Here is a 23,227-nt window from a genome sequence, read left to right on the forward strand (position 1 = left end):
TTTCTCTTTGGTCATTTTTTTAATGAGCTTTGTCTTTACTGAGGTACTTGCAACAAACTTTACTAGACTGATGTTACCTCTTAATAGAGGTGAGCAGAAACTTGACCAGAAAATACTTTTTTGCTTATGGCTTTGTAGGGATCATGCTTCATGATAATTTAAATTAATCTATGCAACAGCTTCTGGTCTGGCAGTCACATTTGTATACTTCCATATTATTTCTTCTCTGTGGTATCTGTTCATTTGGGCTGCTAGAAAAAAAATCAGATCTCTTTATTATGTAACTGGTTTGTTACCTTTTACACTTGGCAGAGGTGACTCATTGTTTTGTTTTACTGCTGGATGTCATCTTCTTTCACAAGTGGCACATTTTTTTTCTTTTAATGAATCTCAATTGGATATCTTTTTCCCAGTAGAGAGAAACAGAGCAGTAATTCAAAATTGTGTGTGTACTTTCAGGACCGAACATTCTTCAATTAAATATTCTCTTATTTCTCAAAATACTTACAACTTCAGGCTTTATCTTGTCAACTGCAGTGGCAAGTAATTAGAGTATGCATGTTGCCTTAGTAAATAAAAACACATAGGTGGTTAAAATTGGGATATTTCATAAAAAGCATTATTTTTATTTCCTAGGTTTAGTTAAAAGATAATTTGCACAATTTCTGGATGTTCATTGTGTAGGAGGAAAGTGCCTTTGATCATAACAGCTCCTGACTTGTATAAAGTAAAAACTACAGGAAACACATTGTCAGAAAATTCTCACTCTTGAAATCCTGCTAAATTTGCAAGATTTTATTACAAGATATCTTGTAAATGAGATAATAGAATTAGAATTTGATACAGATTCTGCCTGCAAGATACTACATAGTTGCTAAGCAGGTGATGTCTACAAACAAGAAACAAGATGATTCCTACATGGCTTCTAAAAAACTAGTTTTATGATTGCATTCTGAAATGGAAAATTTTAAATAAGATGCAAGGCCCCTGGGAAAATAAATTGCTGCCAAATTTTGTTTTAAAGGCAGCATTTTAAATCTGAATTATTCTTCCAGTTATTCCATTGTTTTCTTATAACTGCATTACTTTTTCAGAATTTAATGCTTACTGTGAAATGAAGAAATAGTTTATCAAAGTAAATAAAAATCCTGTAGGGCTCTATCAGGCCACTCTGTCAGCTACTGAATTACGAGGAAGAGGAAAAAAAGTCTTTGGCTCAGTTTGTTTTTCCATTTATTATGTCATGGTATTGCCATTGAGTTTCAGGGGCTAGACTCATGTTTTGTTAACAAGGCAAAGGCTATGCAAATATATTCCAAGTACCAGTAGCAGCAGGTCTGTCAAAGCAATAATTATGCACAATCTTGAGTAAGCTCTTTCCATGAATAGAGCACTTTAGAGTGCCAGAATTTATGATGCGGAAAAGTATTGTGTAAATTTGCTTTGTTAGCTAAAGAAAATTGAACAATAGTTTCATTTATTACTCAGTTCTGCAGGGAGGAAAAAGACATACTGTTTGCATGCTCTGTGTCTGGTTTGTTAGAGAAGTCTTACAAAATGTAAATCAAATTGTAATTGGAGTCATATTAAAACACTTGAACACGTGAGTTGAAGCTAGCAGTAGCCTTTTGACAGCTCATCACATGTTGCTTTTTAAATCATCAATGTACTTTCTCTTAACTTCATGTTTTATATGCAGATAACTATGTCAATAAACTAAACCTTTTATTCAGCTGATTAATAAATACTCTTGGAAGTTGGATGGCTGTATTCTAATTCTGGAATATAATTGATGGCAAGATTCTTTCATGCTTCTTCATAATCCTTTGTTTATTAACAGCTTACTGTGTACTTCTGAAATTGAGTTAAGAGGACAAAGCACCAGACATGGTAATTATTTAATTTTCTTTGCTAGAGAAATAGTTTACTTGATCTGAGATTCTGCTACATGTAAAAATTTCTTCTTCAACATCTGTATTATGCATAGAATCATAGAAAAAAAAAAAGAATCATAGAATATTAGGGGTTCTGATTTTTTTACTGATTTAAGAAAAATAGAAAAGTACTTAGTGCCAGCCAACATGTTTCTGGGAGGAAAAGTACACTTTTTCTGTTCATTCAACATACAGGTGAGAAAAGTTCTAGTCTTTTGAAACAGAAATGTGCCCCCTATGGTACTTGATCACTGTAGACAGCTGATCACAACTGGATAGTGATTGATCAGTAAATATGACTGAATGAGAAATCTTTTTGTGTGCCTTGTCCCCAGTCTGAAACCCTGAATATAATATCAGATTCCTCTGAAGTTGGAGGTTAATGCTGGAAAAAAGATGGTGTGTGTCATCTACTCATTCCATGCATGTTAAAAAAAAATAAATCTGTATCAACAACCATTGCAGATACATTTTAGTGTTATATTCATGAGCTGCAAGATATTTATACAGAGCTGTTAAGTTTCTGACATCAGTTTGTACTTTTCAGCTTGCTGATGTATACCCTGAATTTGTTTCTGTATTCTACAGAGGTTTTGCAACTGAATTAAACATATTCTTCCTTCTCCTAAGTCCAGGGCCAACATTTCTTTTGAGTTCAATGAAGCACCACAGTCTTTAATGAAAGTATGAATTTAATTGTGGGCTGTTGGGGGATGGAGAGGGAGATTTTTATAGATGTCTTTTAAGATGCTAGTATAGAAATAATAGGGATTTACCAACTTTAAAGAAAATTTCTTTACTACGTTTTCTTAAAGGGAAAAAAACCCCCAAAACTTAGAACCTGAATAATGAGTATTTGCCCATAAAAAGTGATTGTGCAAACTGCCAGCAGAAATTTGAAAGACCATCAAAACTTCTTTCAGTAATAGTTAAAGTAATAATAATTATTAGGAGATGTGAAATAACAGTTTTATGGATGTACGTAACAGATACTATATATAAAATCCTCCTGTGATTCAGCTCCATTTTTTTCATTTATTCCTCTCATCTCTTTGGTTTCTGTGACAATGGAAAATGAACATTTTTGGAAGTGCATCATTTTTAAAAGTATCAATTTGAAATTTGCCTCAATAATCACTGGTTTTATTCTATTAGTCTTCTATTTGCCCAGAAAGAAATTGCCTCATTAATCTGTAATTTAGCCAGATAGGAGCAGTGTTCATTAGGAACTTAGGACTGGAGTACTTTGTGGTTTGGTTTTAGGTGAGCAAAACTCTCAGCTGTCTCCCAGCTGCTGAGTTACCTGGGTGAAGTGAATCACTGATATCAAACCAGGTCTGTACCAATATCCTCATTACAGCTGGGTGCTAATTGGCAGTGTCAGTGGAGTTACTGAAGCAAAGCAAGCCCCAGACTGGTCTCATTTGGTGTCCATTGGCAAGAGTTAAGTGATAAACTTTTCTTTCTGTTTCTCTCAACGAAACCATTTATTCTGGTTGGTGCTGTTGACGAGGGATCATCACTCCTCCCTTTCTGTGTATTCATACCAAGGGGAGCAATGGTGAAAGATCAAGAGCAAGAATTGTTGTGTACACATAAAAAATACTGCAGCACTGTGAAAGCATAATCATACTTTGCTGTGAAATTGCTTGAATGATTGATGTCACAGCAACCCCTGTGACAATGAAGGGAAACTAGGTAAGGGAAAAGAATTTATCTGTTTTATATAAGCTTTATTCATGCTTTCCTTTCCTGCCTGTGTATCCCTCCTGAGTGAAATGAGAGGGATATTTTTATAAAGCTTTGTAGCATAGCAGAGGTTAACTGAAAGAAGAGCCTGAAATACAGTAGGAGACTTTGAACTCTTTCTCATTCTGCTTATTTACATAATTGAGAAGAGTGGATCTGATGCTGTCTGTCAGAATTACTGTGCTATTTGTCATAGTATAGTATAACAAAATACTGTCTTATGACCTTCACAAAGGGTCCTGAACCCAAGTTTTTGTCTTACTTTTCAACCATAGCAAACAGTACAAAAATTTATGCAAGGTTGTTGCATTATAAAAACTATTAAGCTCCCAACAACATATGTAGCAGCTGAAATAACTTCTTATTATATTTAAAATTGGCTAGGTTGTCTGTGTTCCCAGTGCTCTTTTAAATTCTTGAGTTTTCTGTTTTCTTGGAGAATACAAAAATTAATAAGGAGGGGGTGAGCATGCTGAGTGGTTTGAGAAGTTAAAGGTTGCTTGACTGTAGCAGTTGGGAATTTATCAAAAGTTACCATGCTGTCACCACGCATACAAAAGCCAAATGAAATCTAAATATATCAAACAGGTGTTGTTTGCCTTATTACATCCTCAGGCTATAATCTTTGAAATTCTCTTCACTTTCTACTCCAGCTATCTCCAAGTCATTCAGTATTAAGCCCTGTAAATCTCACTTTTCCATTTATAAGGGAGTGGCTAAAAGCTCTTCATAGTTGTTTTATGTTTCTAAAATATTCTGAATATGTAAAGTGCTGTTTAAGTACTAAATTGAAATATTTTAAAGAAGACAGTTGGATTTAGTTAGATTGTAACCTTCAAAGATCACTTAGAATACTTCCTCTTCAGAGTTTTAACAGCTTTTGATAGTATCCCCCCAAGTCCTATTCACTCCTAGCATGTAATGGCTTGAGATGCTCTCTCTTCTTTTTCAGCTATTAGCTTGGCTGTTCTTTTTGGTATTGAGGGATATTCCCTGGTTTACATTTCCTGCTTTCTCCACTAAGCATTGTTTTTGCAGCATATGAAGACAAAGGGAAATAGGCAGATACCCTAGAACAGTATGGTCATGGAACACCAATCCTCTAATGCCCAAAGAAGACATTGGAACATGGGAAAAGAAAGAAACATTTCTGCATACCTGTGGAGGACAGGAGGCATGTGACTGTAGAAAATAAACATCTATAGCATAGAGTACACAGCTTTTATTTATTTGAGGTTATGCTGGAAAAAAGATTTACAGATGGTGTAAGAAAAAAATCCAGAGGCAGAAGGACCTGAGGCTAAATTAGCCATTTTTAGAGAAAATCATGTTTGCAATAACAGGCAGTTATTATTTGAACGTAAATAAAAGAATAGTAGATAAATAACAAAAAATAGTAGATAAGAGAAGGATTTTATTCTCTTCTAGGAAATTCTTCTCAATGCTTAGTAAAATATTTTTATTTAAATTTGTTTATCTCTTAATTCAATAGATTGGGCCTTGTCATCACTATCATTGTGGTTACTATTGTGTCAAAAAAATACCTGATATTTGAATTCCCCTTGGCAATGTAATACATATTTCATAACTGAGTACTTGGTTTGATTAATTGAAATACCCAAGATGCTTAAAATTTTTTCTTCACTTCCACAAAGAAATAGGAATTCAGAGAACTGATTTGAACATTTAATAATCTCATTGAGATTTATTGAACATTATAATCTCATTAAATACATCTTTTTTATTAGAAATGCTTTATATTCCACACGACACCTTATCCACTATTGCTACACAAAGTGCAGTGTATAGCAGACAGGTTATGTGCAGAAGCTGCAGTTTCACACAGCTGAAAGGCTGACATCAAAATGTCTATCTAATTATTTTTTGATATTTTTGTAATTTTCAAACAGGAAAACATTTTCTAGCTGAAGCATCTCTCTACCCCTGTCCCAGGCATCTTAGCCATCCATATACTTAGGACTTGTTTAAAGAATGAAGTCACATTTCTAGCAAGTTGCTAGAAATAGAGTTCAGAATACTTTTTCCAGATTGGTTGGGCAGCAGAGTACAGCCCTACTTTGTAGCCCCTGGTATGGATTATTGTCTGCTGGGGGAATTAGGCAGTGGCAGACTGTAGTTTTTTCCAGGTTTTATTTGTTTTCATCTCCCACATACAGAATTATGAAGGATTTGCAAATTCTAAAGTTAGCAGCACTGCTCAGATGGACAAAGTAGTACAGATTCCTAAGGAAATTCCTCTTTTTATATTGAGGAGAAATATAATCTCAAAGCTGCAGCTTAAATTGGTTTAAATTCATTAAGTGTTCACTGTGCTTTTCAGGAACTGTCAGTTCTCATCAAGCTGAATAGTTGTATTTAATTGTGTGCTGGACAGTAATCAATTCAAAAGTGCCTATGTGTGATCATGATATCCCTCATGAAATCTGTGCTTTCCAGGTAAATAAGTTGATTCATTCTGTTCTAATGAGGATACCATTGTAAAGCTGAATATTCTTCCATATGGTTACATTCATAATGTCTTCCTTTTAATGGAGTTTTTTTGTCTTTTTTGTTTTGTCTTTTTTTTTTTTCCTTCTCCCTTGGTAGCATTTTCTCACTCCAATTGGATGGGTGCAGGAAAGGTTCTGATTATTGTTCACACACTGTTTTAAAACTGTGTCCACTGGGAGTTGACAAGATTAAGTCATTGGGCCACTTGTCTTGATGTCAAACTGACCTGACAGAAGGATTAGACTTAAGCTAGTATTTTACAAAGTTATTGGTTGGTTGGTTTCAAAAAAACCCAAAACAAAATAAAAAAAAAAAAAAAAAGGTGTTTGTCCCATGCAAAAAACCCAGATTATTTTTCCTGGCAGTCAGTAGTAACCACAGGGCTATTCAGTTGTGTTTTGTCTTATCTCCTTCTCCATGTCCAAGAACTGTTCATTCTTTTATACACTTTGGCCTCACTTGAGGAAGGTCCTGCTGAGCACAGTGCTTACCCTGGTGGTCAGGGTATTCCCATGGGAAGTGGAAGGTGTCCCTTTTAGTTCCTCTGTGTTGAAAAATGAAATTTCAGTCATGTTTTCGTTTCCTTGAGTAAAGAACTAAAGAAGCTTAAATAAGCACTGATGGGTGGGTTGGACAAGTTTTCAATGTTGACATGTGAGAAGTACTGAAATTATTACTTGGGGAATAGCCCTGGTGCTTCTGAGACAAGTCAGCACTAAATTCCTGCTATATAAGAGGAAGTCACTGCACTCTTGCAGCTAAAATTGAGGCTATTTATTTGTGATTTTCTTACAGGAAACAAATTCGAGCTCTTCTAGGAAAGTTTAGCCAGTCAGAGAATTTGTTAATCTCCTCTGGAGTTGAGCCAGGGACTCTGGATGGAGTTCTCTTCGATGTTGGCTGCTCTTCTATGCAATTTGATACACCTGAAAGAGGTTTTTCCCTGCAGAAGGATGGACCTTTGGACATGAGGATGGATAATGACAGGTACCTGTTAATGAAAGTATCTCTTCTTGAAACTGAAAAACTGTGTGCTCAGCAACCCCCATATATTTAATTTCCCCTGAAATCAAAGAATTATCATCATCAAACCACATCTAATTTTGCACACGTAGACTGCCTTTCTTTTCACTAAAACCTTTTTTTTTTAGTCCTAATACTTAGAGCCCACGTCATCTCTTGTCCTTTGAATTAAGAGGAAAGTGATGAGTAATTAAACCTGTAATATTTTTGCTAATTATACCATTGGAATTTTACATTGTTTGAATGTATGGTGTACAGTTTCATGAACATCTCATTTTTAGAGGCTTGTATCCTCCCTGCTATTTCTGCAATTTTTCAGACTATCCTTGATTTCCAGGCTCACAGCCCCTTCATGCAGTCCCTTTCCTTTTCTGCCACAATTACTATTTATGAAACCTTCACTTGAGCACGTTCAGTTGCTCCCTCAGGAAAGGAGCAACTTTTCTCTTTTCTGCAATGGCCATCTGACCCAGTTACTACTCTCTAAAGGAAATGTAATATAAAATAAATAAATACATTTCCATCCATGGGATCTGCCAGTTGAAATCAGATAGCAACATTGCTTTTAACACTGGTATAATGTTGTCTTACACGTCTATAGATTAATTGTAAGCTTTTCTTAGCAATAGCATAAGCTTCCTTTCACATTGTGGAGGAGGCACATCAGGCTTAGCTGTCAAATTAATAATTACTAAACAAATCACCTCTATTTAAATTATTTGAATTGGTGTTTAGTACATTTAAAAGCGTACAAATCAATGGTCAAATGATAAATTCTACTTATTTAGCAGTTTTAATCATCAAACAGCCTAATTTATTTCTGTAGTGTTGTGCTTTTTATGTGAACAACCAAAGATCTTTGTTGTGTAGATGATGGCAGTAATTGCATAATGCATTACGGGGAGGATGGAAATTTTTGCTTTATGTTTTGATGGACCTGTAATCTTAAGAAATGTCATTTGATCTTTCATTGCTCACATAGAGCCAATGGGAAGCCTCAGTTTCTAAGGAACTGTCTTCATGCATTAATGTTAAGTTTTAACACAGGAAATTTCATGGTGCTTGCTTTTTCCAGTTTTGTGTAAAAAGCTTACATGATCCTCCTGGGATTCAGCCCTCAGATTTCAAGGATCTGAACTCCAGGCTTGCATTTGCATCATGAAAATACATACATGGGAGTGGAGTACAAGAACAAAGGATACCTGTGGCACAACAAAAGCTTTACACTATGGTTGTTGCTATGATACTACTTGCCTCTGATTTCTAAGTTTTGTTATCTTTTGTAAGATACTGCAGGAGAGTAATAAATGCCTGAATGATATTCTGCACATTCAGTCTTTGTAGAAGAGAGTAAGTTGTATGTTTTGTCAGATTAGTAAAGCCATAAGTGATGTTCAAAAAATACCCTGAACTATTTCACTAGTGAAGTGACAGATTTAAAAGAAATAAATTTATGGTTCATACTGCTTATATTGTAATCATTCCTGTCATTTCTAATATGAGGTAATTTCTAATATCTCAAAAATATTTTGATATAAATTCTTATGCCTTTTATTGAAAATTAAATTATTTTCATGAGCACTTATTTTCAGAGCTGGAGATGTGAAGGAAAAGATCCCGGAGATCAGTTCTGACTAGAAAACAACATAAAGTGTGAGGTGACTAAGCTAACCCATAAGGGGAAAGCTTATATTCTAAAGCCAGCTAAATAAAAAAGTCACACAGCATTTCCATTCTAACATGATATCAAAATCCATTTATTCTTGTCCACTCATTGAACATAGTTTATGATATTACTTGGTGGTTTCAGCTGTTGCCATTGATGCTCAGGAGCAAAACTCCATTTCAAGCAGCGAGGAAAAAGGATTTAAAAGGTGCAAGCTCTGTTTCCATAAGGTTCCTCTCTCCTATTTGAAAACCTCAAAGGCACTTGCATGCAGTGTGTGTGTGTTTGACTTTATGTCTCAATGCTATGAAGCTTCACCCCTTGTCAATGAAACCTGACGTCAGTGAACTAATTGGCTCTTCTTGTGCGTAGGTGCCCTGAGATGCCCACAGCTGCTGATGTGCTGAATGCTTTGGATCCTCGGGCGCTTGCGTCCATCCTGAGGACGTACGGGGAGGAGAAGCACGCCAGGAAAATCGCCTCAGCCATCGTGCAGGCACGCAGCATCTACCCCATCACCAGAACTCAGCAGCTTGCAAGCATTGTTGCAGGTACCCTCATTAATTCTTCGCGGTGGCTGAGGAGGAAAAAAAAAAAAAAATTAATCCCCAAAGTCCCAGAGGGATCTATTTGTACTTGAAATCATGCAGGATCTAATCCTGCCTATTCTGCTCTGATGTCATCTCTTTTTTTTTTTTTTTTTTTTTTTTTATATTATAGTCTCATTATTAATTTAATAATAGATTTTACACGGAGCATTTTATCATTTTACCAACCAAGTTGAAGCACAGAATGACAGCACCCTAGGGAGTACTTTATCCCAGCTATTGATAACCCTTCAAATATCAGATACATCACGCACCTCTCTGAGTTTTAAATTTCTGCATTTTAATATTTTGAGGGGAAGTACCGTGGCAGTTTCCTATTATGAATGAAATCAGATCGTTTCTGTCTGCTTAAAGATTCAGGAAGCAAAAAGTGAAGCAAAATATAGCTTGCTTCACCTTGTGAATGCCAACTAGATCAGCCTGAAGCCACTATTGAAGCACTTCATCTTACTTTCTTTTCACTGTAAACAACTTGAACAAAATGTAGTTAGGCAGGGACTGTGCTCATATCTTCATGTTTGTGTCCCCAAGTGAAAAATTTCAAAGAAAAATATAAGACACAAATCCTGTTCATTAACATTATATTATGGAATTTACTTTTAACGACTGACAGATTGAGAAGATGGGTTTATATAAGTCAGAATCCTTGAGCAAAAAAATCCAGTCAACTGAGGCCCAAAGTTGGGTGATAGGACTATAGGACCTGAAGGCACTGCTTGGTGTTTTAAGCCCTTGCTGTAAATAAAGTGAATGTGAGGAACAATCAGTCTTAAAATAGTCTCTAAAACAAAGAACACTATACGTTTTTTATACAATTGGAAGAGTTACATTTTTATATAGTGATTGTCATCAACATCACCAATAATTTATACTTTGATCCCATGTATCACAGTTATAGCAAAGCTGTTGATTAAAACACTGTACCATTATTGAGACTGATGCAGCCATATTGCTATGCTAAAGATGTAATGTATTATAGGATTTAAACAAGCAATTCAGTGACTTCTGAAATAATTCTGTGCACTAGCTTGAACTAAGAAAATTCAAATACCAGTGCAAAAAAGACTGTGATTGAAGATCCTTTCATTTTTAATTTATTGCATGTGAGTCATCACTTAATGGTCACTTCCTGTGACCATGAGAAGAATTTTTAATTTTCATTTTGATGTCTCTTCTATATTTGAAGAGCAGCATTATACATGAATCAGGTATGCATCTGGTAGCATAGACACCAAAGATAAACCAGCCTGCATCAGCCATGTATGTTTTGTGGGGGTTTTTTTTGTGTTTGTTTGTTTTTTTTCAAGTATCCCAAGTAGTGAAAACAATTTTAGGACTATTACACTGATTCCTGTTTAGGTAGAACTTCTACCAATTTAAAATTGATTCCTTCAGTAAAGGAGCCCAGTAGTGGATCCTAGGAGGATTTGAACTGATTATATCTTAAGAAAATTTCTGATAACTAGAGTATATTTTTGTTTAATTTATCATCTCTTGGCAATAAATATTCTTATGCAAAATTATATCCATAAAGTTTAAATGCCATAGGCCACAGCTAGATTGGCACAGCACAAAAACCTAATTCCAGACTTTGTGAAAATAAAACATTTGACCTATTATCTAAATGTCATGTCCTTTAAAAATAAAATATTAATTAGATTAATAAATTCTTGCATTTTAGATTTTGTGGACTTTATAAAAGCATATTTATCTCTCCAGAACAGGATCCATTTATTTCCTTAGTATAGGAGTTAGAAAACAAGAAAAAAATCTAGCCAGTGAGGCTGGGTATTTATGTCTCTCTGCTGGTGTCAGTGTTGAGAATTCACGTGTAGACAGACCATATTGCTTTCACTTGTTATAGTTTACCAAGTCTTCAGATTTTCTAGAACTCCAAAGTTTAACTCCAAGTGAAGGTCCATCTGGTAATCTGAATCCCAGTAAATCTAGATACGGAGTACCTGGAAACTGGAAAATTATATTTCAGTTTATAAAGTGCTAGACTTCTGGTCTTTTCTACTACCCCCCAAAAGGTTAGAGCCTGTAATGCTGTAGCTAATTGACTGGGAGATAAGAGTGAAGTATTTAATTAACAAATGAGATAAAAATAAGCTCAACAGCTGAACAATCAGACTTTTGTAAAGTTTGTATTGGCAAGAGTTACAGTCTTTAAGGTATAGCTTGAAAAAATTTTATCAATAGATTTCTATGTCAAGATACCCCCAACAGCTTGGTGCTAACTCAGGTATCCAGGTATTTTTTTTCCTCTCCTTTGTTTTAATTCAAGGAAATAAATCTTTCTATATTTTGGCACGGAGCCTAAAAGTTATCTCTTTACCTATTGTGCCAATGAGTAAGGTCCTATGAAAAAACGCTAAAAATAAAGCTTGGTGCTTTTTTTTGTTTTTCTAAATGTTGTCTAAAAGGCTTCTGATTCATTTAAATCAGGAAGTCTCTGAGCTACAGAGTCTGCAGTTCACCTGGGGAAAAGGAGAAGTTTTCTGTCATGTGAACATCATCTCTTCCTGCAGCACAGTCAAAACTTGACTCACTGTTTGTAATTTTCACACAGGTATATGCAATGCTGAACACTCTGTAACTACTAAAGATGAGTAGTTCTCAACTGAAGGTCTGTGAATAGATGGTGTGGGATTTAATTAAGAAGCATTTCCTCATGGCTTTTCCTGTAGCTCATTGAGTTTTTTGGAAACAATAGGTTTAACTCAATCTGCAGAATAGTGGTCAAAAATATTGACATTCTTATCATGTAATTTAACATGCTTTTTCCATACAATTTTGATCTATTTTTATTTCTTTTCTGTGGGAAATATACCTTGTTATGTATTGAGTTTACTTCAAACTTTATTTTTTTTCTCAGTGCTGTTTAGGTACATAACTAATAACATCATTTTGAAATCATGTAATAATTTGAAATTACCTTTTTTATGACGAGATATTAAACAAATTTGAAAAGTTTGGCTATACCTATTAAAGGTTTTTTTAATCTCATTTGGATTGGTTCACATTTATAGACTTTAATTATCAGTTTGGAATTTGTAATATTGCCTGAATTTCAGATGGGTGAGAATTAAGACTGTACTGAGGAAGCCCAGACAAAAGGACATTCGCTGCGTCACAGAAACTTATTAAATGCAATGCTAATTCAACAGACAAATTCCTGCAAACAGGTGCACAATCTGAATTAATTTTTAAACTCTCCCACTCTCATACACTCTGGGGACTTTAATAGTTCATATTGACAAGCACAACACACTGCTAATTTCATTCACAAGCCTTAAAATTTCAATACATTTCAACATGTGAATCTATTACATTTTTAAAAGTGTAAGTAGCATCAGGGCATCCCAAAACTAAAAATGATAATTTCTCTCACTGGGATTTCAAACTATTCATCTAGCCAGAAGCGTGGTGTTTTTATGAATGAAATTCATTTTACAAGCTTCCCATGCAGACTTTTTGATATTTTTGTACATAGTACAGCCTGTTACCAGGAAGAATTTTCTTTCAGTGTCATGGTAATTGGAGGGGGCTGGGTAAGAGATTTTCTGCCTTAGCAGAAAGCACAGATAGATTTTTATTTAACTGTATCAGAGGAATACCAATGGCATGGGAAATTTTTTTTCACCCCAGGAACATAGATCAAAATCTACTTCCTTACTAAAATGATGAAGTCCAGTACGACAGAAATTACTACCAGAACTAAGTTATTACTTAATCCCAATCTCTGAAGACAGACCAATAAATTCCGGTCCAAAAGATTTGATTTTGGCTTTAGTTTGGGAAGGCTTGGTTGCATAAAGCTGCAAAGCAGCTGCATTTCTTTATGAATGTCTTGAGTATTAGTATTCTGCACCATTTCATATGACCTGCAGTGCTGTTTGTGCATGTTCAACTGAGGCATGTAAGATTGTATTGTACTCACAGAATATATCTGGGTTTTAATTTCTTTTTCTTCAGTGTGTGATAAATTAATTCACAGTAAAAATGTCACAGTTAATCATCACACAAGATTAATGTAGGGAGATAATGACAATTACCATGGCAGGAAAAATGGAAGAACTTTCCTAAGATCCAGTGTCCCATTCATGCTGGTAGCCTGAGGTTCTCACTTCTTCTGTTTATCTATTCTGTGTTGCAATAGCAAAATAGAAGCATTCCTTTTCAGACTATTAAAAAATCTGTGATACAGATATTTTGGTCATTTAGAAGATAAAACTTGCAGTATTTTACTAAAATTCCAGTGAGATTGGCTGTGGAAATATTAACAAAAGATCTAATTCTAAGCTTCTCTTTTTATGGTTAAGTCCCAATCAAGAAACACAGTCAGTTCTGCACCTAAATTACATACTGTACTCTGTGGGGTGGCTTAATTTTTATCTGTGATACTTTTGGAAGCAAGAATAGTCTTAGAATATGAGAAATGCATCATCCTTAGAAAACCAGCAGTATTTTTAGAAAACACATAGGCTGCTAAAATACTTCAGACTGCTAAAATATGGTAGTTAAAAATTCTAAATATGCTTGGTGAGGTGCACACCAGCTCAGGGTAGTAAAAGCAGCTCAAAATTGAAAGAATAAAATTGATGCTCTTCAAGGCAATTTTTCAGGACTACCTAGCCCATCTTCATTTTTTTCCTTATTTTGGTTTCAGTCTTCGTTCACATTTTCATTTTGTGGAACATTTGAGGAAAGAATTTCTACGAAAGATTGTAGAAAAAAAGTAACACCCAGGTGCAAACCAGATCAGTTTGCTTTCAGAAATGAGAATTCAAAGATTAGATATAAAGACTTGTTTTAAAGAAGGAAGCTCTGCATTCAGGGTTCAGGTGTAAGTATGTTTTCCTGTAAAGTCATCATACGTCAATGGATAGCAATGCAGAAATAATAAGGTATTAATATCTACATTTTTAAATTTATGACAGGTGCTTTTCCAGGATCCTCACCGTATGCACGAAAAGATTTGCTTCAGAGACCTGCACACATTGCTACCAAAACTTTTCAAGCCCTGCGAATCTTTGTAAACGATGAGCTCCATGAACTCCTCAGAGGGCTGCAGATAGCTGAGAAATTCCTAAAACCTGGAGGTCGCCTTGTAGCCCTCTCCTTTCATTCCCTAGAAGATCGGATCATCAAACGTTTCCTTCATGGAATAGACATGTCAGAAAAGCACAATCTTAGCTTAAGGCAGAAGATAAGATGGGGTAGGAAAAATCCCTCCAAAGAAGATCCGCAAGAATTTTCCTCTGCCAAACCCGACTCCAAGTGGATTCTTATGCAGAAAAAAGTTCTCACCCCCCAGGCCAAGGATGTTCAAACAAACCCAAGAGGAAGATCAGCCAAGTTAAGAGCTGCTATTAAATGCTAAAATAACATGTGTTTGTGTAGCTGTATCATTGCCTTCGTTTGGTTTCTGGGAAGGCAAACTGGGCAGATACCATCAAACTGAAAAAATAAAATGAGAGCTGTTAAAAAATATTTCTTTCTTACCCTTGTGCTTCTTTTCAGTCAGGATGTAGTGTAGAGATTCAAAAGGTGAAAGGATTGGAAATAAGTGGCTATCACTAATTATACAAAAAAGATATCGTTTGGAAAATAATGTCAAGGCCAAAATTTATAAAAATTGCAGTTTTGCTGTATTTACAATATCTCCTGTAGATGAAATTCAAAAACCTGACATCAACAGTCTAAATTCAATAAATGATTGAGACAAATATTTTTATGGGGGTGGATTTCACAGACTTAAGTCAGATGGATGGTTTAGTCTACAGTATGTTTCAACTAATCTAAAAATTGATTATATATGTAACTTTTTATCTCATTGCATTTGTTGCATAAATGCCTGTGGGACAATATCTAGTTATTAAATAAATTGATAATTTATTACACAGTTCCTAGTGTTCTATCCAGAAATTTACAAATAGGCACTTTTTTTTTTTTTAAGAAATAGAAACTATTTGCAGCTGAGTGATCACCTGGTTGTTTAATGTTTATGGATTGTAAATAATAAATGTGTATTGAGACAAAAGACATCTGTTTGCACTTCGACACTGTGAGCAGCCAGCAAACAGTCAGAAGGTTTGTACTTGGTAATTTTTGACTTCTTCCTGTGACTCTAACAGTAAAACTTATGTGTTGATGAAATTATAATTAACCCATAAAAAGAAAGGTATTATGGGTTATTATTTCTGGTGAAGATTTATGAAGATGTGCTACTTAAATAAGTGTTGAATTATTTTATAAAAGGCCCAGGTAACACGTTTTCTATTTTGATAATGCACTAGGTAAAACATGTAAATGTTTTTTTTTACTAAATTAGTGTGGATGAAGATATTAATATCTGAAAAGACCATTGCTTTGCTGTCTGTATGTTAAAATTTTTCAGAAATTAGTGTCTGTTTCAATTTCCAGAGTCCTGGAATTTTAAACTCTGCTTGCTTGGGAAAAAAACCCACCAATATTCTGGTGTTCCCAGAAAAAACATCTAGCTCTATTTAGTAAAAATATTCTTGTATATTTTATCATTTCATTTTCATTCAGTAGCTGAGGTTGTTTTCTATGAAGTTTCTATTGGGTTTGTGTGGCAAGCCCTGATATTACAGGGGCAGTGGTGGCTTCTGTGAGGAGATGCCAGAACCTTCTTGTGTTCCCCAGAGCCAGTTCCAGCCAGCTCCAAGATGGACCCATCACTGACTAAAGCCAAGCCAGTCAGCAGTGGTGATAACACCTCCATGGTGACATTTGAGAACAGGAAAAAAATTGTGGGAAAACATCAGCTGGAGAGAGGAGTGAGAATATGTGAGAGAAGCAACTCTGCAGACACCAAAGGTCAGTGAAGGAAAGGTGCCTCAGGTGCCCTTAAAAGTTATGTTAAGATTCTGCTGTTAGAAGTACCTACCTGGTGAAGAGATTTGCACAGAATGGTTATTTGGAAATTAGACACAGTTATGCTGGGAATAAGTTTTTATTATAAGAAATTATTTATTGTAAAAATTTATTGTAAAAATGCAGGAATTGAAAAAAATAGAATAGTAAAATTGAATCACAATTAGCTGCTTCTATAGCTGATGAGGGCCTATCAATTACCATTACTTCCCTATTGCTTCCCCATGTTAAAGATATTAATTAGAATTGGTCCTGATGCTGGGTGCTGGGGAACACCACTGGTGATCAGCTGCCAGCTGGATGTAACTCCATTCACCAGCACTTTTTAGGCCCAGCCAACACTTTTTTACCCAGTGAAGAGTTCTCCTGACCAAGCCACGAGCAGCCAGTTAGCAGAATGCTAAGGGAGAATGTGCCAGAGGCAATTAGTAAAGTCTAAGTAGACATCCACAGCTTTTCCCCCATCCACTAAGTGGGGCTGTGCTTTTGTGCAGCTGCATGGATGTGTCTGAGAGATGGGAGAGGATTTGTAATGAGCTGGGAACATTGTGACTTCACTAAAAGCTACTAACAAGTGACTCTGTTCTAGCAGCAAGCATCATGTCAGACTTCTGGCATGCTGCATTCTAGTGTAGTATTGCTCTGATTATTAATGACTCAGATAATTGCTCTAATATTGCTCTATGTACCAGAGAAGACATAATATTAATTGGAGAGTTTATGCTCCTAAGGAGTGTAACAGCACCATGCAGGAGGAAGCATGAGGAGCTGTGCCCTGAGGAAAGGTGATGTGCAGGGGTGGGATGACAGCAATGAGTTTATTGTTGGTGATTTTATTTGATTAATTTTAAAATAGCTTCAATACCAAGCTTGACTCACTCTTTGTCGTATCACTTTACAAAAGTAATGGGGAAAAATTTAGTGGAATTTGAATAAACAGAGAGGTAATGAACTCATGAACTGATGACCATCTTGCTTAGCATCTTTACCTCCAGCTAGAGTAATAAAGGGTCCAGTCCTGCTTTTTATATGCCCCAAAATCTCTCCAGAGAGCCAGTCAGTAGGACTGGGATCATTTACACAAAGATTATAAACACTGTTCAGTGAAGTGTAGGAATGTGTGTTTCTATCTTACACATGTATTTATTTTTTTCCATATAGCAGTTGCTGAAAACTAACCTGTAACTTAGAATAATATGTCATTATATTCTTTCAGGAGTATAATCAAACGTAGAGGCCTTTTTACACCTGAGATATACTGGAATTAAAGCAAGATTTTTGGACTAATTAAGACTGCAGTGCTACAGTGTATCCTTCACATATTTTAAATTAATGTTATTAAATTTTGTGTGTAAATTAACAACTTCTTCCCCTTCTTCTAGGCCCTGTAGAAAATGGAAGAGAAAGATGTATAATTAAAACATAAGAAATAAGCAGTGAAATCAAACACCTTAGAAAAAAATGTAATTTTGAGGACATCCAATTTTAACCAAGTTTCATACATGCAATATTTTGTTACTTTTTCTGTTATTTGCCTAATTTACCTGTTTTGGGTTAAGGAGTAGCAGTGAGATTTCTCTGTACTTGGATTCAGAGCATGGTGTCTAGTGCATATTCAGTGGTGGGTAGGTATATATGCTTCTAAATCCAGCTCTGTTTATTTCTCCTTCTGTCTCCCTTGCAGTTAGAGTTGTGTTTACCTTTCTGAGTCCTCTCTAAGCTTATCCCAGAGTAAATGTGAAAGAAGGGCTTTTTTTTTTCCTTTACCTGTCCAACTATATTAAAATTAATGCTATTTAATACTTTTCTTTTTGCCTACTTTACTGATAACATACCAAGTTTTTCAATATTGCTATTACATCAGTAGGAAAAGGGACAAATATATTTGCTTATGGGAAATCTAGGGTAAAAAAACCCAGAAGTGATTGGTTTCCTGAATGCCTTCCCCTACTGAAATTCATTGTACCTGGATCTTTAGGCAGCTTATATTTTTCCTGTTGCTTTTAAAGCCTATTTTGATTGGTTTTACTTGTCAAAAACAAGCTGGAAGTTGTCTCAATTTCTATGTTTGCAATTTAAGTGACTTGTTGTAAATAGCTGGCTCTTTAAAGAGTAAAACTGGAGATACAGCTCCCTCTATCTGTCCTGGGGATACCTGGGCTTTGTTCTTTTTGGACTGCACCTGCAAATGATTAGACCAGCAGCATGTCTATTGTCAACATGAAGATATAAGATAAAAACATGTGGATAACTTCTTTTACAGTTGTTTTAAGTTATGCTTACTGGAATTTGAAAAGAACAAAGGGGGAGTCATTTTCTTAGCTGAAAATACTTCGGTCACGATACCTGTTTCAAAGGACAGAAACATTCCACAGTAAGGTTCTCAAACATATAATTTATTAGTAGAACAAAATATTTTTGTGTAAAAATTCCAGCTATTCTTTAGTGCCCATGCAGTTTCTAGAGGCATAATGTACTTTATGGTTTGGCTGACAGTCGTTAAAAAAAGTTTTCAGTGCTGGAGGAAAAAATCTGCCTAAACAGGAAAACATTAGGTGATAATACAGCTACTGGAATGACAACAAATTATGCTATAGAAATCACATCTTAGAATAGATACATGCCAAGATACCTGAGTAAAAAGTTAGGTTTTAGTGATCTTAGTGTTATTTGTTCATATGCTATATTAGTTTCATCCTGCAGATGTGATTCTGACAAAGAAAGTGTAATCTGGTTTTCATCTTTAGGTTGTCCTAAAGCTTTATATTTACACTGAATATCTATACTAGAGCTCAGATTAAGTCCCTACAGGACTATTAGCATTTTTCATTAGCTGTAATTGTACTAATTATACTAATAACATTAACAGCAGCATAACATCACCAAGGTTATATCTCAAGTTAGTAACTATGAAAGAAAATCTTCAAGCACCGTGATATAACTTGTACACTAAAATGTGTGGAAGCTTAGTAATATCTTAGTCATCTACAGTTCAGGCTAGAAAAGCTGCTTTTTTTAGTTCAAACTATGTTTTAAGCTCTTTTCTATGCACCTTTCTTGTCAGTTGTACAATTTCTGTTTTTTAATCAGAAGTTTTTTCATACCTAAGAACATCTGTCATAGACTTTGCAAAGAAGTGACAGAAGAAGTATTGACAGCCCTGGCTGATAAGCATCTGAAAATGAAGATATCATAAAAACTGTTTTGTAACACAGTGCAATGACATATCCCTGCCTGTTAATACATGCCCAATTTGAGAGCCTAATCTTGCAACCTTTTTTTTATGGGCACAGCTCTTGTTATACTTTATTTCTGAACCATCCTGTTTCTCAAAGTGGTGATCAACATGAGCTGAAATCTTGGCAGGCAAGGAGAGCTGGCAGGGAGCAGAGGTAAGTCCTGCAGGCTGGTTGGTAAGTCCAGTTGGTGGCTCTCTGGGGAAGCAGAGAGGACTTGACACTGCAGAACAGCCTCCACTGACTGTAGGGTAGCCCAGGCCAACTCGTGTGATAGTAACTAAAGATGATAATGCTGAATTAACAGTGTGCTTGGTGTGGAGGCAAGTCCACTGGTGTACATTACATTGCAATTCACAATAGCATAGTGATGCTATTATTTTCAGAAGACTGAAAATAATAAGTTCAGAAGTTAGAAAAATTGAAAAAAAAAATCCTTGGTATTGAAGCTGGTTTATAACTTTTTTTCTGCCTTTCTAGCCTAGGAGGATGACAAAAATATTTGAGGATTAGTCTCTAGTGTTGCTGTCCCCATTAAAGGCAGTAACCAGATTCCATTGGTTTAACAAATGTGGTCTCAAAACCTAACCTGCAAACACTGTTGTAGTTATCACTACTCATCAGTCTATTAAAACCTAGCAGGTGATGTGAAATTATAAACCAGCAGATTAGTTAAGTGAGCTTGACAAATATCCTGCTTTATACTTGTACTGCACTTAATAATATTTTAAAACCAAAGTAATTAAGGGATGATCTGGGATGTGGCACACTAGTCTTCCCACCAGGACCCTGCCAATTTTTGGATATATGTGTTAAGTAACCAGAGCAGTGTTGGGCTGCAGCCTGCACACCTGGGCAGGAGCACTGCTGGAGCTGATAGGGTGATGACTGACAAACAGATTAATATCTGAGCCTCCCTTGAAAATGTTACAATATCTTTCTTTTTAGAACACTGACTTATTAGCTAATGCTTTATTAATAGAGCTCTAATCATTTGGAAAACAACATATTACAAGCTGAGCATAGGGAGGATTTTCTTGTTGCTGCTTGAATTTTATAACTTTTTTTGTTTTTTCTCGTGGCAAGCTAGCTATTGTTCTTTAAAAATTAAATGAGATTTTCCTGGAAACAGCAGCAGTCAACGTTTTCCTTGAGACAGAAAGTAATTAATGAATGAAATTAATTGCAGTGACTGTTAGGTCTAATTGCATCCCAATGGGAACATGGTCCTCCGTAAATACCGTATTCCCCAATGGCTTAGTAATTCAGCAGCATATTGAAAAAATTCTTTTGCAGATTAGCCACCTCCATAGTTACACTTGGTAAATATTTTTCTCAGCCTATTCAAGTTGCACTTCAGTTTTTCAGGATTTTTTGTAAAAAGAAGTTACGAAGTACTTGGTTCATCTGAGAAGGGCAATTGATTCTTTAAATATAGTTGGGTGCTACCATGTAATTTAAACCCCTTTATCTCTTCCATAAGTATGATAACAAAATGAATTTGTTTTGTTTTGTTTTTGTTTGTTTGGTTTTTTTTTTAGTTTTTATGGCAGTCATATTGGGTTTGGAGCCTGACTTCTGCTTTTTGGATGTTTTCATCCCTTTTCCTTCTCCCCATGCCCTCTGCTTGCTGCTCCAGAAGGTGTATGCTTGTTGGAGCTTGGAAGAGCCAACAGGACTGGGCTCTGTACTTTGCTTTCAGCTGTTGTTCTTTTGTGGTCCAAACATGTAGGCTCTCAGTTACTGTAGGACACTGTTAATTAAGAGTTTATAATGAATTCTTAACAAAGTGAATGTGTAGAACCATTGCACCCCTCACTGCTGTGTGTGTTCCCTGCACAGATCACTGCCTCTCGTCCATTTGAGGTGCTCTTGGTTTTTCATTTATTCACACAATCATTTGGCTGCTGTTGAGAGCTACCTGCTGAAAAGCTACAATTCCAGTTTCTGTCTTAGAGGTACAATAGACAGGGATCAGATATCTTTGTTTCTAAATTCATGCATAGAATTTGAGAACATAATATAACATTTAAGGCTCCTCCTAATTGTCTTCCAAATGGAAATCTGAGCCAAATCATTTATTTTAATTGTCTGTAGTATCTGTGAATCTCAGTGCTGACACAGCTAAGAACATACGATGGCACTGGTTTGAAGTGGGAGAAAAGGAGGTTTATTGCTGCTTCCTGCTTTTGTGGTTTTTTACAGCCAGTCAGGTCATCTTCAACACAAATTTTTATGCTGTGAAGTATAAAAGCCTCCCTTAACCTTGAACCTTTACAAATAGATTCTTAAGTGTTTCTTGCGCTTCATATCCCTGTAAAGGGACAGGTTGTTGAATTAAATTAATGAATGAAAACATATAAAAACAGCTTTGTAACCACAGTATTTCCCAATGAGAAGTTTCCTTCCTCTTGGTAGCCAGAGCTACTCGAATGCCATATGAGGTTCTGAACGATGGGATCACTATGCCAAAATGAGACTGCCAGGGCATCAGGGAGGGAGAGATCTGGGATCCATAGGTTGTTATCTCTCATACCGTCCCTAAAGCAAGTCTGTGTGACACAGTGGGAGGGTGTTAAGATGTGGCTGGGTCTGTCTCTTGACTGAAGTCTGCAAGGATTGTTCAGTGATATGAAGAGGCTGAGGAATACCTCTATCAGAATGTGGTGTACAAATGGTGGTGATTTTATCCAAAGTGGCCTTGGATAATGGTAAACATTGAAAGTTATTGCTGGAGAAAGAATAGTTTTATCATTCTCAAAAACATGACTTAGGCAGGTTAAATTGGTGTGTGTGTGTGTGAGGGGGCAATTTCTGCAATGGGGAGAAGCATTTCATTTGAAAGGCAGTTCTTTGGGACTATCACTCTCAGTGATTAAAGTCAAGATGTAATTCAAATTGCCTGAGTCATGCTTTATTTCCCCCTTCCCCCCCAAATTATGGTACTCTGGTGGGCAGTTAGCAATTATATGGGGTCTGACCCAGTGTTAAATCCAGCAGCTTAAAATGCTCTGAGGCCTTAAAGTGTCATTGTGAGAAAACTTGAGAAATGTTAGGTGCATGACTAGTACCCAGTTGCTGCCATTAATAATTATTATTAGCTCTATTTGCATTCACCACACTCACTGCTACCTTTCCAGAATTCAAGGAATCTGTAGCTGAAGACTTGCTTTGGCAGCAGGTGCCTTAGCACCTTCTTATGGCTAAAAGGGACAACAGCATCAAAAAGGCATTTTCCTTATCTTGGCAGACTTCCTTAGGTAAGATGAGTGCAGACATGAGGAATAGTTAGATGCCTGAATGTTTCATGAAAAGCTCATGATTTGTATTGAAAGGGAATCATGACTTCCTGAATCCATAGCAGCTTAGGTTTCTATTCATACTTTTTCCCTTAATATCATGTTAGCTGACTTGCAAGCATGTTAAACTTCCATGAAGTGCCAGTTCTTGTTACATTTTAAACTGTTTTCTGCAGTTATCTTTTTATAGCCTTTTTTACTATTATTTACAATTTACTATTTAAGCAGTATGTGATTAGCAGCAGTGGAAAACACCAGTAAAACAATGTTAAACTAATTCAGAAAAAGTTGTCCAAGT

At 35.8% G+C, this 23,227-nt stretch overlaps 1 protein-coding gene across 5 annotated transcripts in view; it reads left to right on the plus strand.

Moving 5' to 3' along the window:
- Positions 1-14,985, plus strand: part of METTL15 (methyltransferase like 15) — a 60,029-nt gene extending 45,044 nt beyond the window's left edge. For all 5 annotated transcript variants that reach the window (XM_030451135.1, XM_030451134.1, XM_030451133.1 and 2 more), the window contains exons 4-6: positions 6,990-7,181; positions 9,256-9,434; positions 14,435-14,985. In XM_030451135.1, the coding sequence (XP_030306995.1) occupies positions 6,990-7,181; positions 9,256-9,434; positions 14,435-14,877 (814 nt within the window). In that variant the 3' untranslated portion in view covers positions 14,878-14,985. The remainder of the gene's footprint in view (positions 1-6,989; positions 7,182-9,255; positions 9,435-14,434) is intronic.
- The last annotated feature ends 8,242 nt before the right edge of the window (positions 14,986-23,227 follow it).

Source organism: Calypte anna, chromosome 5, assembly GCF_003957555.1.
Source record: "Calypte anna isolate BGI_N300 chromosome 5, bCalAnn1_v1.p, whole genome shotgun sequence".
Lineage (NCBI taxonomy): Eukaryota > Metazoa > Chordata > Aves > Apodiformes > Trochilidae > Calypte > Calypte anna.